Source organism: Condylura cristata, unplaced genomic scaffold, assembly GCF_000260355.1.
Source record: "Condylura cristata isolate star-nosed mole 26May11 unplaced genomic scaffold, ConCri1.0 scaffold00010, whole genome shotgun sequence".
Classification (NCBI taxonomy): Eukaryota; Metazoa; Chordata; class Mammalia; order Eulipotyphla; family Talpidae; genus Condylura; species Condylura cristata.
The window spans coordinates 34688439-34705885 of NW_004567111.1; the positions used below are offsets into that span (position 1 = coordinate 34688439).

The window sequence follows — 17447 nt, forward strand, 5'->3', positions numbered from 1 at the left end:
GTTTACTTTTACTTTCAACTTAAAGCTGCACAATTATTTGTTTACCTATCTTTTCAAGAGTTCTGTGAAGGTGTTTTGAAGATATCTAAAAGAATATATAGTGCAAACTGAGATATTCGGTGTAGTGCTTTTTTTAATGGTAAAAAACAGTGTTAACTTTTGGGGTTTAAAAATGGAGAGAGGATAATTGCTTCTGAGGGAGCTTTATTTATAAAATTATTTTTAAGACCGTTTGCATCTATTGAAAGTATAACAAAATACACTTTTGTTTCTAGGTGAAAAATTTAGAGAACGAATGGATAAGTTCCTGAGGGTTAACTTCAGTAAAGGTTGTCCACCCTTGTTTACTACTTTGAAATCTTTATATTACAATACAGAAAAGGTAAAATTTGGTCTTTTTAAGTTTTGCTTTAGTCTTTTTAAAAGTCAGTTACACAGATTTCCATTAAACAACATACTATGATTTAATCATGCTCTTTATTCTAGTAATGTTATTTGCTTTAGTGTTAATAATCAGTTATATGCATATATAATAAATATATCATAGGAAATGTTAATCTGAAATTTACAGAGTAAAGACTATAAAAATGCTAAGATTATAAAGGTTTTCTATGCATATACTTTTCTAGTAAGATTTTAAGTTTGACATATCACCGAGGTCTGTATTTAATTATTTTATTGTATAGTGTGATTACATATTTTAAATTTGGTATCCCTGCTTTTTAAGATTGTAGTTAATTGAGTTAGTGTAGTAGTTAAAATGCCATTTGGTTAACAAAGGAGTAGTAGTTTTAACTGATAGGCTACATTTTAATAAGTGATAGTAGTTTTAGGTAGTTAAAAGGGAGTGATGGGTACTTGGTCTTAAAACTAGAAAATTAATTAAAAGTTAATGGAAAATAAGTTATACTTTTATTTCCAAACAATCATTGCTTATTTAAGTCTAATATATATATTTTTTTGGTTGTCAAAGAGCTTTTAGAAAGATACTAGTGTATAAAGAAAATATTATAAACACTTAAACATTTTTAGTTAAATGTCAATTATTTTATTTAGCTTTGATCCATAATAATTTGTGAATTAGCAATAATCGTGAAGAGTAAAGTAGTACAAACAAAAGCAGTGATAGACCTTAGAGGTATAAGTAGAACTGATATTAGCACTCCGTTCCCTGTGGCAGTGGGTTTCATAAATGGGACAACTGATAACATACAGTAGTATCTATTAAAATGTGTTAAAAAAATTTAGAACTCTTTTATTTCTGAGGTATATGTTACCTGGCTGCAATAATAGTGCAGTTGATTTTTTTGAGAAATGATGATTGATTCACATAAAAACATGTAGTAGTGTCTACCAGTAATTTCTGTGGAATATGTAAGTTAACATTTTTCAAAATTTTTTTGGGCAAGGGTAACAAAGAAAAAAGGTGAGATGAATTATCAGAAATAATAAAGAAATTACATGAATTAGAGTATTGTTTTTGTAATGCTTTTTTCAGCAAATGCTAAATATATTAAAGAATTTGTTCCTCTTAATCACTGAACTTTCACAATTTCCACAAGGTGCTTTGACTTAAAAGTAAAGTCCCGTCAGTAGTGGTCCAAAATATCTTCATAAAATGTGTTACACACATCTGTAATAAAGCAAGGAAATTGCATTTTTTTGGAAGGTGCAGAGAATGCATTAATTTGTATAGGAACTTTTTAACATCAGTGTTAATTTTTAAGCAAGAAACAGGAATGTTTATCAAGTGTTTAGAGAAGTGAGTTAAACTGCAGAAAATGAATTAAAAATTTCAGAAGTCAGAAATACAGGAAATGCTTCTTGAATACAGTTAACATTTGAATATAGAGGTTTGGGGTAAACATTTTACATAAAAATTACATAAAAATTCAATGGAATTTTCATATAAAAATTGACTCCCTCAAATCTTAATTATCTTCTCTTAGCCAAAATTCTTACTGATAACATTACCAGTTAACACGTTTTTTATGTTATGTACTGTATTCTGACAATAGAGTAAATCAGAGAAAATATTAAGAAATTCATAAGGAAGAGAAAATGACATTTATAGTACTGTACTGTGTTTTCAATATTGTAAGTTTCATCATCTGTTTAGAAGAAAATTCACATACCAGTGTCTTGTGCAGTTGAATCATTGTTTTGGCTACCTAACATTTGTGAATACTTGTGAGGATATTTTCAAATTTTTAGTTTGCTGACCAGTTTTAGTTAAGGACTGCATTTTAATTCTTAACGAAGGATTTCATCGAGGTTAAATCTGATAAAACAGTTATAGTTTTTAATCTGACTAATGTCAAAATGTATTTTGAAGGTAGCTCAGGGTATAATGCTATTGTAAAAGTATTTTTAAAATGTCTCTTAAAAAATAGTGAGGAAAGGAAAACAAATGCCTTTAGTATTTCAAATTGTGATTTTCAGAATTTTTCCCCCATGAATTTATTTGTGGTGAATATGAGTAGTTCCAGTACTTTTGATTATAAAATTTTGTTTCCCTCTACTCAACAATTTCATCAGCACTTAATATGCTAATATATAAACTTCATTGTCTTTCTTTTTAAAGATGTCATAGTTTCATACCAGAAATACTTCTGTTTTTGAACTTTGATTTTCCTTTTCACTATTAAAAAAAAATTATAGGTATCTTTTACACATAACTTTGTTTAGGATTATTTTCCATAAATTTTTAGAAAAATTAATGAGTATACTCTGTGAACATTTTGTGGTTGTTTTCTGTAAAGTTCCAAATAAAAATTTATATTGACACTAGCATTGTTTGAAAAGGTTCACTGTATACTTCACAAACTTGGGTGGTACTACTAAATATTTCTTTTCTATGAAGATTTATTAACAATAAAGAAGTAAAAAAGTTAATGTAACCAGATTTGATGATCTTTGTTTTTACAGTGGAAGCTAATCTATTGTTTTAGAAATAACTTAAAATTTGCTTTCCGTCTAGAGCAGTGCTTCCCAATGGAGGTGGTACAGGGGAAGGAATTCTGTCCCCAAGGGTCATTTTGCAATGTTCGGACACATTTTTGATTGTCAACATTGTGGGGTATGTGTGCTACTGACATCTTAGTGGATAGAGACCAAGGGTACTGTTAAACATTCTATAAATGCAGCAGCAAGCACCCACAATAAAGAATTACATTTTAATATGTTGGACTCAATAATTCAGTTGCATTATAGGATAATTAGCAGTATACTTGGCTGCTATCCACTAAATGGCAATATAGATTCCTTTCTAAATATTTTTTAGTAGTTGTTTTTGTTAACATGTTTATTGATCACATGCATAAAGTGCACAATTTGAAGTATAATTAAAAATTCAGGAATTTTTAATATATTCAGAGTTGTCCAGGCATTAATCACCACAGCATAATTTTAGACAATTTTCATTACTCCATTTTCCCTAGCCTGGCGCAAATCATTAGCCTCAGTTAAGGATTTGTCACTTCGGGATGTTTCTAAAAACAAATCATAAAATTGAGATTAGTTTTTTTTTCTTGCTCCTTTTACATAACATAGTATGTTCATCTTTGTGGTAGCATGAATTACTTCATTCCTTTTTGTCTATATTAAGAATTTTTTGTGATAAGCATGAGTTTCTCACTGAAAGAAGAAAAATGAGTAAATAATCCTAATTTTAAAAATTCAAAAAGCCATTATTTACAGTGGTTTCAGAGAACCTACCAAGCCACATTTTTTTTTGAAAAATGATAATTGTAATGAGGCACATGAATTAGTTTCTTCTTTATTTTAAAAGTTTTAAATTTGGGAAGAGCAAACAAAAGCAAGTGCTATTTCCTACCTAGAAAAAGCAGTGTAGTATAATATAATGTCTGTTGGCATTTCATTTGCTAATCCCCATATGATTTTTACAAATGCAGGTGATACTATAGTGTTATTTACTTAATATTTCTTGCTAAATTTGATGACATTTTTGTTTCTTATAAAAGCTACAGGTTTGTCCTACTTAATTTTTTTATAAGGCACATAAACTATAACTTCAGAAATTTCAGTTGATGAATTATCATCTTGTATTCCACGTATATATCCCATTTTAGGAAATGCTGGTATAAAACAGAGCATTGCTTGGAATGAGGCCTGTTTTGGAATTGTGACTCCATCACTTGTTTGCTTGAGCAACTACCTGAATCTGTTTCTTGACTTTACATTAAATAGTTAATAGTTACTGTGTGTTTTAATTAAATGATAGTTTTTTTAAAAAGTGCTGAATTCAAAGAAGGTGTCAAGAGCTGATCATCTTCTCTCTACCTCACCCTTCATATCTTATCTGTGCAAAAAATTACTGTTTTTTTTAGGGGAGGGAATGTGGTCTTATATAAGGGACTGTGGTGGTGCACGATGGACATGGTGGTGGAAATTCTATGGGGACTACACCCGAGAAAACAAAGCAGTGATGTAAAAAAATAAATAAACAAATAATTTAAAAAAGAAAAAACTACTTATCTTTGTAATTAGATCCTTCAAAATTGAAATCCCAGCGTTGGTGGTATAGTGGTAAGCATAGCTGCCTTCCAAAATTGAAATCCCATGACTAATTGTACATTTACTGGAAAATAATGCAGCAATTTTGTTTCTTGTTCTCAGTTTCTAACATGGATTAAAAAAAAATAAAAAAGGTTGTTTCAACCCATAGAAAAGTTATACCACATAATTCAAGATTTTAATTTTGAAGCTTTAAACTTTTTATTGTGATTTTTGATACTTTAAGTAGGTCAGCATTCTTTATTTTAAGTGGTAGTGGCAAAATATCTTCTAGAAGAATATCTATTGCATAGTAAGTTTTACAAGAAAGGAGTTGAATATTCTTTGTATTTTATATATAATTTGAAGTAAATTTGAAATGGGACCTTATGTCTTAATAAAACTCCTTTGACCAACTTTCGTAAGCAGATTTGGAAAATAGATTTAATTACTGAGTTAATGACTGTAATATAATTTTTTTAAGATCAAGAACTGTTTAATGAATGATAAAGGCCAATGCTCTTAAGATTTTTTTTATGTACAATATTTCATGTGTACTTTAACTTATATTTCAGATCTTGTTTTGAAGCTGAAGATCTGTTTTATGAAGAATTATATGTAACATCAACCTATGTTTTGTTGTACTTTTTTTTTTTATTAAAACTGGCTTAACATTTTTTTTTCCACCCTCTGATGGAAAGATGTACTCTTAAATTAAATCAGCTTTATCTGTAGTTTTTGGAATTGCCAGTAGATGGCATTGTAAGTTGATTAAAAGTACTTGCCATCTTAAATTGAATGGTAGGTTCTGGAATAAGTTCCTCTCATTCATCATCAGCTATGATTTCGTTTTAGTCAACAGTGTCATCAGAAAATGACACTGAACAAAATGGCATTTCTTGAAGATGTAGTTTGTTTTTTATTATTGACTTAAAACCAATCTGACATTCAGTGAGGAGTTGCTGTACTGAATTTGTCAGCCTGGAATAATTATTTAGTGAGGAGTTGCTGTATGAATTTGTCAGCCTAGAAAAAAGTATTTCACGTTACAGATGGTCTAAGTGAGATTGATGTGCTGGTATTAGTCATAGTGGATTAAAATACCTATTTAAAGTTGCTTTATAATAGCCTTTTTTGCAACAGTTTTAATCAGCTTAATCAGCTGAAAAGAGGTTGGTGGGTCCAGAGTTTCTGTCAGTCTTGGGTTTTACCCGAAAAGTTACACCTCTAGTAATGTACCGGATGATGCTAATGCCCTAGTTGATGATACTAATGGTATGAAGTTCACACTCTGAGATCTACTGTGTGTGTGTGTGTGTGTGTGAGTGTGTGTGTGTGTGGTAAAGGTACTTAGCAAATTGAGCATCTTAATCATTTTTCAGTGTGCAGTTTAGTGGTCTTACACATCCACATTGTTTGTAGCCTTCATTGTAGCTATGTCCAAGACTCTTTTCATGTTGTACTATTAAACAATACCTTCCCTTTTTCACTTCCCCCTCAACCCTTGGCAACCACCATTCTACTTTCTACCTTTATGATTTTTGACTACTTAACTACCTGATAAGTACAACTATATAGTATATATCTTTCTGTGAAAAAGTGACTTTTTCCACTTAATGTGCTTAAGATTTATGCGTATTATCATACATTACAGATGTTTCTCCCTTTTTAAGACTTAATAATATGCCATTGTATATATCACATTTTGCTTGTCTGTTTTTCTATGACTGGTCATTTGGGTTACTTCCATGTTTTGGCTGCTTTGAGTAATACTGCTATTAACACAGGGTGGGATCGGGTGGTATACATCTATTTGAGACCCTGCTTTCAGTTATTTTGAGTTTATAACCACGAAAGTGGAATTGCTAGGTCATTTTGCATTTCTGTTTTTATTTTGAGGACTGCCGTATTGGTTTTCACAGTGATTATGCCATATTACAATCCCACCAACTGTGTACAAGATTTCCAGTTTCTTAGATCCTTGTTAACACCTACTTTCTGTGTTCCTGGTAATAGCCATCCTCACTGGTGTGAGGTGGTATCTCATTGAAGTTTTGTTTTGCATTTCTGTAATGATTAATGATAAGTATGTTGTATGCTCATTGGCCCTTTGGAAAAATGTCTATTCATATACTTTGCAGATTTTTGAATCAGGTTGTTTTTCTGTTGAGTATTAGGAATTCTTCATTTATTCTGGGTATTATTCCCTTATTAGATGATTGCAGAAAGTTACTATAAAATAGTAACTTTCTTTTAGCAAGAAAATATAATTTATAATTTGCTTTCTTACTCTGGATTGTGTCTTTTGATGCACAAATTTAAAATTTTTCATGAAGTCCTTTTTCTCCATTTTTTCCTTTTGTTCCTGTGCCTTTGGTTTTATTTCCAAGACATTAGTAAATCCAGTGTCATGAAGCATTTCTCTTTTTAGCTAAGTTTTATTGTTTGTGGTCTTCTATTTAGGACCTTGTAACACCTTGTATGTGGTGTTAGATAAGGGTCCAGCTTTACTGTTTTATAAAATGTGGGACTTTGTATGGTAGAATTCCTATTTGGATTCAGAATTAAGCTTATCAGATCACACCATAATATGACAGGGGATGTATGAAGTGTACATACATTTGGTAGCCATCTAGATAACAAAATCTGTTTAGGACTCTATGATAACATGATCTGCTCTTCAGTGGCAGTAGAATAGTGAATTTTAGTTAGTTTATGCAGACACTTGTGGAAACAAATACAATTTTTTTAATAGTAAAAATGTCTAAAATCACATATTTTACAAAATAGTAACTTTCAGATTTCATAATTTTAGGTAAATAAGTGAGTTTGGGTAGGAAAACCTATAATCATACAGGTTATGTCTGCCTTTTAACTAGGGCTGCTGACGATAGCAAGCAAATCAGTTTCATTTTTCACTTAAAACTTTTCAAGCCTTGTTCTTTTTTTTAAATGCATGTTACACAAAGATTCATACACAGAAAAAGTGTTTCTTATTCTTAGATAGTTGTAATAAATATTTTTAAATTTGAAAAAGATTATAGTTTATTTAATGATATAATTATTTTTAGTATTTAATATTAGAGATCATAGAGCATACAGAGTTCTGAAACATAGGTTTAAGACTTCCTAAAGAAAGACTAGTTGATTGGCCCCTTTTTTTCCTTTGTAGCATTACTCTATTTCCTCAAATAAAACAAAATTTCTTTAAGTTTCAAAAACTCTAGGTTTCCTTGGGAATTTAATCTGAAAATGTATTTGTAAATACGTTGTTTAATTCCACAGAAAGCTGTAATAAGCCCTCTCTTTTTTCTCATTCTCTCATGTTTTCTCCTCTTGTTCCCTATTTGTGCATACGTTCACAGGCCCATGTCTATGTTTTTAAAGTTTATCTCTCCGCTGTTTTGATGCACTTAGTAAAGTTGCCATGGTCTGGCTGAGTCAATATGCATTATTGATGTTTTGTTCACTAAAATTGACTAGGAGAAGGATCTCTTTGTATTATTGGTCTCTAATCTTACTATTCCCCTTTGCGTCAGGAAGAAAAGTCCATTAGATATAAATGTGTCACTACCTCATTCAATGACCAGTATAACAAAGCAGTTAAGAGCAAAGCTCTGGTCTTGTTGCTTGGGTCAAATTTTGGCTCCACATTTGTGTACGTTCATTTTGTTTTACTTTTCTTTTACTGATAAATTGAATTCAGTAACAGAGCATACTTGATAGGGTTGTATTGAGGGTAAATGTGTTAATAGAAGTTAATTACTTTACGTGATGTCACGTAAGGTTGGCTTTACTGTCATATATGTAAAGTACTTGTGATACTGATTTATTATTATTTCTCCTCTGTCTGGTACACTCCTTATATTTGTTGGTATTAGTATCACCCAGTTTTAAAAGCTGGAATATCTTCAAATTACTACTAGTAGAATAGAAGTTCACAAATAAAATACTTTCATTTTCTAGATCATTTTGCACAGTTAACATCAATAGGTATTTAAAACCAAGTGCATATACATTTTTTTCTCCTATCAATTCTAATTCATGTGACTTTCTTTGAAACTTTCAAGCCATGGTATGCTTAAATATGGTTTATAATATTTTTGTCTTAACTGAGTGTAGTATTGAAATACAAATCTATCAAGTGATCACTGAAAATAAGGTAATTTAAATTTGAACGAAGTTTATTTGTTTTTCATCAGTTCACTGAGTTTGATAATTTTTTTTGGTAATCAGCATTTTAGAAAATCTGAATGTGTAGTAGCTTCATAGCAAGCAAAATGCAGATAGATGGATTGTTAATAATACTGGAAAACGGTTTTGCAGTACCTAGTGATAATTATTATATCTTATTGAGATGAGAAGTTAGTGAGATTTGTTTTATTCTTATTTAAAAAAAAGTATATTTTCTGTGTTTTTTTTTTTTCTTAGCCCCCACACAAGTAGGGGGAGAAGCAACTACCTTAGTAGTTCTGTCATTTTGTAGTTCTGAAATAAGCTGCATGTTATTTCTAAATTTGATTTAGTTCATGGTAAATAGAAATATCTCATATAAAATATTAAGATGTCTTAAAACATGTTTCTTTAACAGGTTTCTATAATCCAGGAGCTAGTTACTAATTATGAAGCCTCTCTTAAAATGTGTGACCTTTTTAGTCCTTATGGTAAGTTAAATTAGATTGAATTGGAATTTGATTACTCATTTCTATCCATTTTTAATTGAAATACAACTGTATCATGCTTACGATGTGTATGCTTAGATGGTAACTATTTACTAAATAGTTTTTGCAATTAGTGAATGATAAGAGAACACTATTAATCATATCTAATTTAAATTTTTCATAATCTTGTGGGAGTTAACCCTGGAACAGTAAAGACGAGAGGTTGAACAGCTCACTTGACATATAGTTAGTGAAAACCTATTTTTTCTTGAATCCCTACTTCTCTTATCTTTCCACTCTTACTATTTTAACTCTTGTATAATTTGGTTCTTCATTTCTCTGTAGAAGCATGTATAAAAAAGGCAACTTAACTTAGAAAACACTAGAATACGTTCAGTCATAAAGAACTTTAATTTGAGTTCTTCATGTCTTTTCCATGCCATTGTCTTTTTATTTTTGTTAGTTTGAAATAAAGTTTAAATTAAAATAACACAGAAGTTAATACAATAATGACCCATTTCTGTGTTACCATCACCCACCTCTGTTAGTTCTTGCCAGTATTACTTGAAATAACTTGTGTCTCTGTTATTCTCTGTGATATTTTTAAAGCAAGGATACATTTTACCAATCAGTGCTTCACTATGCATCTATTTAAAAAATTTTAGAGAGTAATTTTTATTTATGCATAGAAGTAGGGGGTATGCCAGAGTTGAAGGGGGGGGGTGCTGAGAGGATTCACCAGAGACAGAATGGGGAGCAGAATAGGAAGACCTACTGAAATACACTGCCGAGGGGAGCAGCTGGAGATCCAGGAGAGGTCTGCTGTACCTGTGGGTCAGCTTCCCTGATCTAGGGATTGAATTCAGGCGATCCACCTCAGTCTGTAGTGGTGCTTGCACTGAGACCACGAGTCCACCAGGGAGGCCTAATATGCATTTATTTAAACACGAACAAAAATTACTACAATACTGTTTTATACAAAATTAACTCTCAAACCATAGTATTTAAAATATAACCCACATTCGAATTTTCCCCCATATTATGTTTCTGTAATTGGTTTAGTTGAATTTGATTCAGCCAAAGTACACACATTTGATTGTTATGTATTTGACATTCTGCTGGCCTTGACCAGTAATTTCCACTCCCTTTTTTTTTAAATGCTATTTATCAAAAGATTGTTTGTCTTATGAAGTTTCCTGTGTTTTGAATTTGCCTGACTGTTTTTTCATGATATCATTTAATATGTTTTTATATCACCCACATTTCTTATAATCTTGTGGTTAAATTTGTAGACTGATTAGATAATGGTTCATGTAATTTTCATAAGTGGTGCTTTCTACTTCCTTTTATATCATGTGTGGAGGAAAAAGTAGTTTCTTTGATTGTGTATCTTCAATTTGTGATAATAAGATTGATCGGGTTTCAGATGTCACCCTGATCTGCCTAAAGTCCCTGTTGGCTTAATTAATGATTTTAGTAGTCACTGAAGATCATTGACTTCAATTTCTTATTTGTTTCTAATCATAATTTCATCTGCATTTTAGGTAAAATTCTTCTGATAAAGAACTTCCTCTCATGAAATATTTGATTTCCCTGACATACAGTTTACATAGGAAAAACACAAGAAATACTTGACTCTTTGCCTTGATTTATTATTTATGTTTAAAATTAGTTAATTTGTATTTGCATTATTTTTTCATTTTGCCCATATTTTCTATATAGCTTTTAGGCATTTTTTTTTTTAAATAGAGTATGAGTAATTCTTTCTACCTTTCTCTATACTTATATATCTTCCCTTCTAAAATCCATTTTGAGATCCTGGTATTCTTCTCTTTACCTTGAAGATACAGGGCAGGGAACAGGATAGAACTCAGATGAATGTATATGATTTTTTCCCCCTCAAATATGGGGGCTAATGCCACTTTGTCAGGAATGTAGGCTCTTCATTAGTGTTAACTTTGGGTTTCCCTAATTAAAGTGTTGAGGCTTTGAAAATTCTAAGTCCTGTGGCAGTTTATGCCTGTGTGGAAGTCGGGCAGTGATAGTAACATCCTTTTTCCAAGTTATTTTGTTTGTTCTTCTTGGGTCTTTGACCATGTGTTGTCAGTCTGAGAATTCATCAAATTGGATTGATACACCTTATTTCCCAGCACTGGTTTTTTGTAGTGAGGTAGTGATTAGAAACCGATGAAACTGGCTACCACGTTTGAACTTTATGACATGAAGTCCAAACCTCTTTCTGCAGAAATTGCTCATTTTTGCTGGGCTTTTACTGTTTGTTCTAATAATCATTAATTTCATTATATATTGGGAGGAAGAAATATGTGATTTATTCTTATTTGCCTTCTTTGTAATAATTTTATATTTGTTTGATTGCAGAAAAAGGAGAGAAGGAACCCCCAACGACACTACTCTGGGTTCAGTATTTCCTGGCACAGCACTTTGATAAACTTGGGCAGTATTCTTTGGCTTTAGATTATATTAATGCTGCAATTACTAGTACTCCAACACTAATAGAATTATTCTATATGAAAGCAAAAATTTATAAGGTAAAAGTTTACTTCTGTTTTTGAATAGTTGAAGAATCTGGCAACTTTGAGAACTCTAGGAATTTTCTTTTATATAGAAATAAATTTGAATATACCTATTCCTAATCTTATCCTAAGGATTTTATTTTGCATAGTTGTGTAATCAGTGATTTCTGCTCTCAATAAATAAATTATAATTTATGTAGAGTTCCAAATAAGTTTAATGGAAAAAAATTGCTACATTTATAACTAGTCATCATAAACTTTTCCCATTTATATTACACCCATATTCTCTTATTAACTTTACATTGTGAATTTTTAATTTCTTACAGCATATAGGTAATCTTAGAGAAGCTGCAAAGTGGATGGATGAAGCACAGTCTTTGGACACAGCTGATAGATTCATCAATTCCAAATGTGCAAAATATATGCTACGAGCAAATATGATAAAAGAAGCAGAGGAAATGTGTTCCAAGTTTACAAGGGTAGGGAATACAGAGTTGGTAGTTGCCTGAGTTAGAAGAATAAACTTAAATTTAAAATCTATGATTTGCGAAGATTGCTGTTAAAGTTCATAATAATTTATTTTTCTTATAGTTTTTAGCCCCATTTAGTTCACAGTCTTAAGTGTATTTTCTTACTGTGGTTGAGTGTGTGTGTTTTCATGCATGTACATGGCACTTGTGCTTCTAGGACCTGATTACACACAAAAATAGAAGCAAAATACTGTTATACAAAAATAAAACAGTACACTGCTGTGAGTGTGTATAAAATTCAGTAATTCTGTCTCACTAGTAATTTGTTACTTTTTTCTTATTATTATTTTGTTGTGAATGCTTTTTATTTTCTCTTACAATGTGTTTCAGAACTGCTTATAGTTTTTTTTTCCCAAAGATTTTATTTATGCATATAAGAACTGGAATGGGGGTGGGGGTGAATATGATGGTGAGAGGATTCACCAGAGACAGAGTGGGGAGCAGAAAAGGCAGAACTATTGAGATACACTGCTGAAGGAGCAGCAGGTGAGATGGGACAGGTCTGTTGTGCCATGTGGGTCAGCTCCTTGGCCTGATACAACTCAGGCTGAAGTGGCTGGTGATAGCTTAATAAGCTCTGAGACCTTACCCTCTACACCACTAGGGAGGCCCCTGCTAATAGAGTTCTGTATCTAAGAAACTAACTTCTGTGAACTTAGTAGCTGCTGTGACATCATAGAATTTATCTCTTAAAATTGAAATTGTTGGGTCCCTCCCTGGTGGCGCAGCGGGTTAAAGCACAGCACTGAGAAGCTAAGGCAACTTCCGCATGAGTTCGATCCCCGCCTGCCCCAGAGGTGACCACATGGCGTGACAGACCTCTCCTGACCCGCCCGCTGCTCCCCTCAGCAGTGTACTTCGTCAGTCTGCCTGTTCTGTTCCCCACTCTGTCTCTGGTGAAGCCTCTCACCACCCATGAGCCTCTGGCCTGTACCCCAGTTCTGTATGCACAAATAAATCTTTAAAAAAAAAAGAAATTGAGGCCCTCCCTGGTGGCGCAGCGGGTTAAAGCACAGCACTGAGAAGCTAAAGCAACTTCCGCATGAGTTCGATCCCCGCCTGCCCCAGAGGAGACCACATGGCGTGACAGACCTCTCCTGACCCGCCCGCTGCTCCCCTCAGCAGTGTACTTCCTCGATCTGCCTGTTCTGCTCCCCACTCTGTCTCTGGTGAAGTCTCTCACTGCCCCTGAGTCTCTGGCCTGTACCCCAGTTCTGTATGTACAAATAAATAAATCTTAAAAAAAAAAAAAAATTGAAATCGTTGGGCTAAATATCCTTTCCCTTCTCTCCAACCTTCCACACATATACTTTGTTATATTATTAAAGCTATGTATATCTCTGGTTAAAAATACAGATACATGTGTATCTGCAAATTTGGTATTAATTAGCCAGAGGTGGTATAAAAATCATAGTTTAAAAGATACAGTTGGAACAATTAATAGTGTTGTAAAAAAATAAAATGACATCCTTGTTTTATAAGCTGCATACAGATTAGTTTTAGTGGATTAAACCTTAGAGTATGAAAAACAAACTTTCCAGTTATTTTGTGGTTTACCTTAATAGCTTGAAGTAGGAAGCATTTTTTTAAGATAACAAAAGTTAAACTATAAGGGTAAAATTGATTATATTAAAGTTTATGTATAACAAGGAATAACCATAACAAATGAAAAGATAAGCAGTAGAATTGGAGAAGTTATCTTTAACTCATGATAAAAAATAATTAAAAAAAAACTCCAGAGGATTTCTTGAGATTCTTAATATATAGTACTTATTGAATGTGACATTGAAGCCATGTTTGCCAAGTTTTATTTGCAAATTTGAAATAAGTAGTTTATATTTCTAAATGCATATTTCATATAAAGTGGAGGGCTCTGGTCAGCAGGAGAGAGGTTAAGTACTTTAGTTTATTAAAAACACTCCTCATGACTTATCAGGGAAACACAAATTAAAATCATAATGAGCTATTCCCTCACATTTTGAGAATGGCCCATCTCAAAAAGAGCAGAAGCAACAAGTGTTGGTGAGGGTGTGGAGCAAAAGGAATGCTTGGACACTGTTTTGGGAATGTAGAGTAATTTTCCATAGGAATGGAAAACAACATGGAAGTTTCTCAGAATTGCAAAACAGTTCCACTTCTAAGGCATCTACCAGAATAATGCAAAAACATCAATTCAAAGGGATATGTATATGTTCATTGAGGCACTGTTTACAGTAACCAAGTTCCAGAAACAGTCAGTGGGTTAGAAGATGATGTGGAATATGCTCAAGGGGATACTTAGTTGTTAAAACAAGGGTGAACTCTTATGCTCTTCCTGAAATAATATGATTAATTTTATCAAGTCTAGGCACTTAAGTATATATTTTTAATATATTTTTAAAAGTTCTATGTATTGAAATGGGAAGAACACATAAAAATATGTGACCTTTTTTTTTTTTAATTTATTTATCCATACAGAACTGGGGTACAGGCCTGAGGTGCAGGGGCGGTGAGAGGGTTCACCAGAGACAGAGTGGGGAGAGGAGCAGACAGAAATAGATTGCTGAGGGGTACAGTGGTTGAGACAGGAGAGGTGTGCTGCACCATGTGGGTCACCTCCCCAAAAAAGGATCAGACCGCACGTTGGCCCAGAACTCTTTTTCTTGTAACTCTTTCTTTGACTGACTGACCAGCAAAATTGATAATTTAGCTTTGGATATTTTGAGAAAAGAAGTACATTAAAATATGACAATATCAAAATATGTCAAAAATTAAAAAAAGATAAAAGTAAATCTAGGAAAATAATGAAGGACCAAAAATGAGATCTGTGCTAAATATTTCATGTAAGTCATTTTGAAAAAAAAAAAATGACCTCTTTGTTTTTTGAGACAACATGGATGGAACTAGAGGGTATTATGCTATAAATAAAGTAAATTAGGAAGGAAAGTGAGTCAGAAGGAAAGGCTGGATGAATACACTAGTGGACTGTAGAGAAATGAAATAAAGGGACAGAGGAAACTAAACAAACCATAACAAGTCCTTAGAGATCCACTGTAGAATTGAGGTGTCAACTTGGGGGAGGGGTGAGGATGGATGTCTAGGGAACAGAATGTGGTGGGGCCCCAATGGATTATGAGTACCTTGGTAAGTATAGTGTGAAGAAATGTCAGCCTATACCTCTGAATCATGTCTGCTGCTATATGTCATTCAATGAAAAATAATTAAAGACAGCTACAACAAAACCATCAAAAGTAATACAGAAAACAGTAAAAGTCACTGAAGCCCAGCCAAAAAAAAAAAAAAAAAGCAGAAGGTGAACCTTCTAACTTACTGTCTTAAATAAGTTAAATAAAACCTTTACTATTGAAAACTTTGGAGTTCTTTGTAATGTTGAATATACCCACAGAATTGGATAGGACTATACAGTTCTAAGACACTAAGAGCTTTTTTATTTTTTTTATTATTTAACTCTCTTGCACTGTGCACTTTTCTGCAGTATTTGATTGCTCCCCTCAGGTGTAGTCCCTGTAAATCTTCCACCACCACATCACCTGTGCACCATCACCAAAGTCCCTTGTGCTCTTCCCTCCCATGTTGAGCCTTCTTCCTCCCTCTCCCTTATATTGTGCCTCAGATGTATAGTTTGCCTGAAAGTTTTGTCTTCCCCCCCCCCCATACTTTGTTTGCTTTCCCTATAACTCCTCCCGTAAGTGAAACCATCAAATATTTTTCTTTTCCCTTCAGACTTACTTCACAATCCGTTCCTTCTCTATTAAAACACAGGAGCTTTTTGGAAGCATGTTGATAAGTTATTAATTGCTATTTATTGTCATACTAATACTTGTAGTTATGGGATCTTTTGTTTGCTTCCTATAGTTATAAATGCTTCCATTTCAGGAAGGAACATCTGCTATGGAAAATCTAAATGAAATGCAGTGTATGTGGTTTCAGACAGAATGCATTTCAGCTTATCAGCGTTTGGGGAGATACGGGGATGCTTTGAAAAAATGCCATGAAGTGGAAAGGGTAAGTTGATAGACTTGACTTCATTTTTCTCCTATAAGGTGACCAGACCAGAATGAAAGGCACGTAGATGTCTACATCAGATAATCACCTCTTCTAATTACTTTGGAAATCTTGTTTTTAAAAAAATAATTCTTTATCCTTTTCCTTTCAAATAATCAGAGGTTGTGAATAAATTGTTTTGATTCTTTAGTGGCTGTGATTTCAGCGTGCTACATATTTTCTGAAGGAAGAAGAGATTAGTAAGCCATTGTTAACATATATTCAAAAATTCTGTTCCCTAATTGAGCCTTTACTTGATTTTCAGCATTAGCCTAGAAGGATACACAAGCTGGTGGCCATCTCTTTCCCCTTTACATCAGGGTCTGCTCTGTAGTCAGCCTCTCTCCAGTTGTCTTCCCAGGATATTTGTTCTCACATTCACTACTTGATACAGCAATCAATGGCTGGTTTGCAGGCTTATTTTATTACTTGCTTTTAGGATTGTGTGTGTGATGCCTTAGTGAGGGAACTTTTCTTTTCCTTTGTGTGAATTTTTGTTTTCCTGTTCTTTGTCATCTCTGAAGCACTCTCCTTCCAAATGGACAACAGGAGGAAAAGAGCCACAAATGCACCCCTGAGGCAGTACTCAACAGCCCTCATTTGTGGGGTCAGTCGGCACCACTGTTCCCATCTGACGCAGTATAAAACCACAGGCATCATAGTCAGGTGAGCCTGATGTCTGCACTCTGGCAGTCACTTTGGCCTTTTTCCCATGTGAAGTTTTTGAGGTTACATCACTTCCCCAAAGCCTACATTCTAGGGGGTGGCATTTGATGCAAATTGTTATTAGGATTTACCTGAGTCCTTTTAGAAATAACCTAGTTATTGCTGTTTGTGTGTATTGTATATGTGTATTACTGACTGCTCCCTCCTGGCCCCTGTTGGGTTTCATAGCTATATATGTCTCTGGGGGGAAATCTCTCTTATCTGGAAAAATACACAGCTCTTGAAAATAGGTGAACATTCAGGCAATATCCATGCATTATAATTTAAATCAGACTAGTAACCATAGATGACTAGCTTGCTTTGACATTCCCATTAAGATGACCATCACTTTAAAAGCGCCCTTATTATTAAGGAAAAGACACATTTTTATAACCAAGACATTCTCAAGAGGTAGTAGATTGTTTCCTGAAGGAAGAGGCAGATAAACACAGATCAGT

The 17447-nt window shown here is 33.1% G+C and overlaps 1 protein-coding gene across 2 annotated transcripts in view; it reads left to right on the forward strand.

The window, feature by feature from the left end:
* NAA16 (N(alpha)-acetyltransferase 16, NatA auxiliary subunit) overlaps window positions 1–17447 on the forward strand; it is a 65473-nt gene that overhangs the window by 34427 nt on the left and 13599 nt on the right. The window contains exons 9-14 of one of the 2 annotated variants that reach the window (XR_001145341.1): window positions 276–382; window positions 9107–9179; window positions 11556–11725; window positions 12037–12189; window positions 16117–16245; window positions 16809–16950. Coding sequence is in view for 1 of the 2 variants with exons in the window: in XM_004680124.2 (XP_004680181.1) it covers window positions 276–382; window positions 9107–9179; window positions 11556–11725; window positions 12037–12189; window positions 16117–16245 (632 nt within the window). In the remaining variant the exon portion in view is untranslated. The remainder of the gene's footprint in view (window positions 1–275; window positions 383–9106; window positions 9180–11555; window positions 11726–12036; window positions 12190–16116; window positions 16246–16808; window positions 16951–17447) is intronic. The other variant, XM_004680124.2, reaches the window with a different exon arrangement.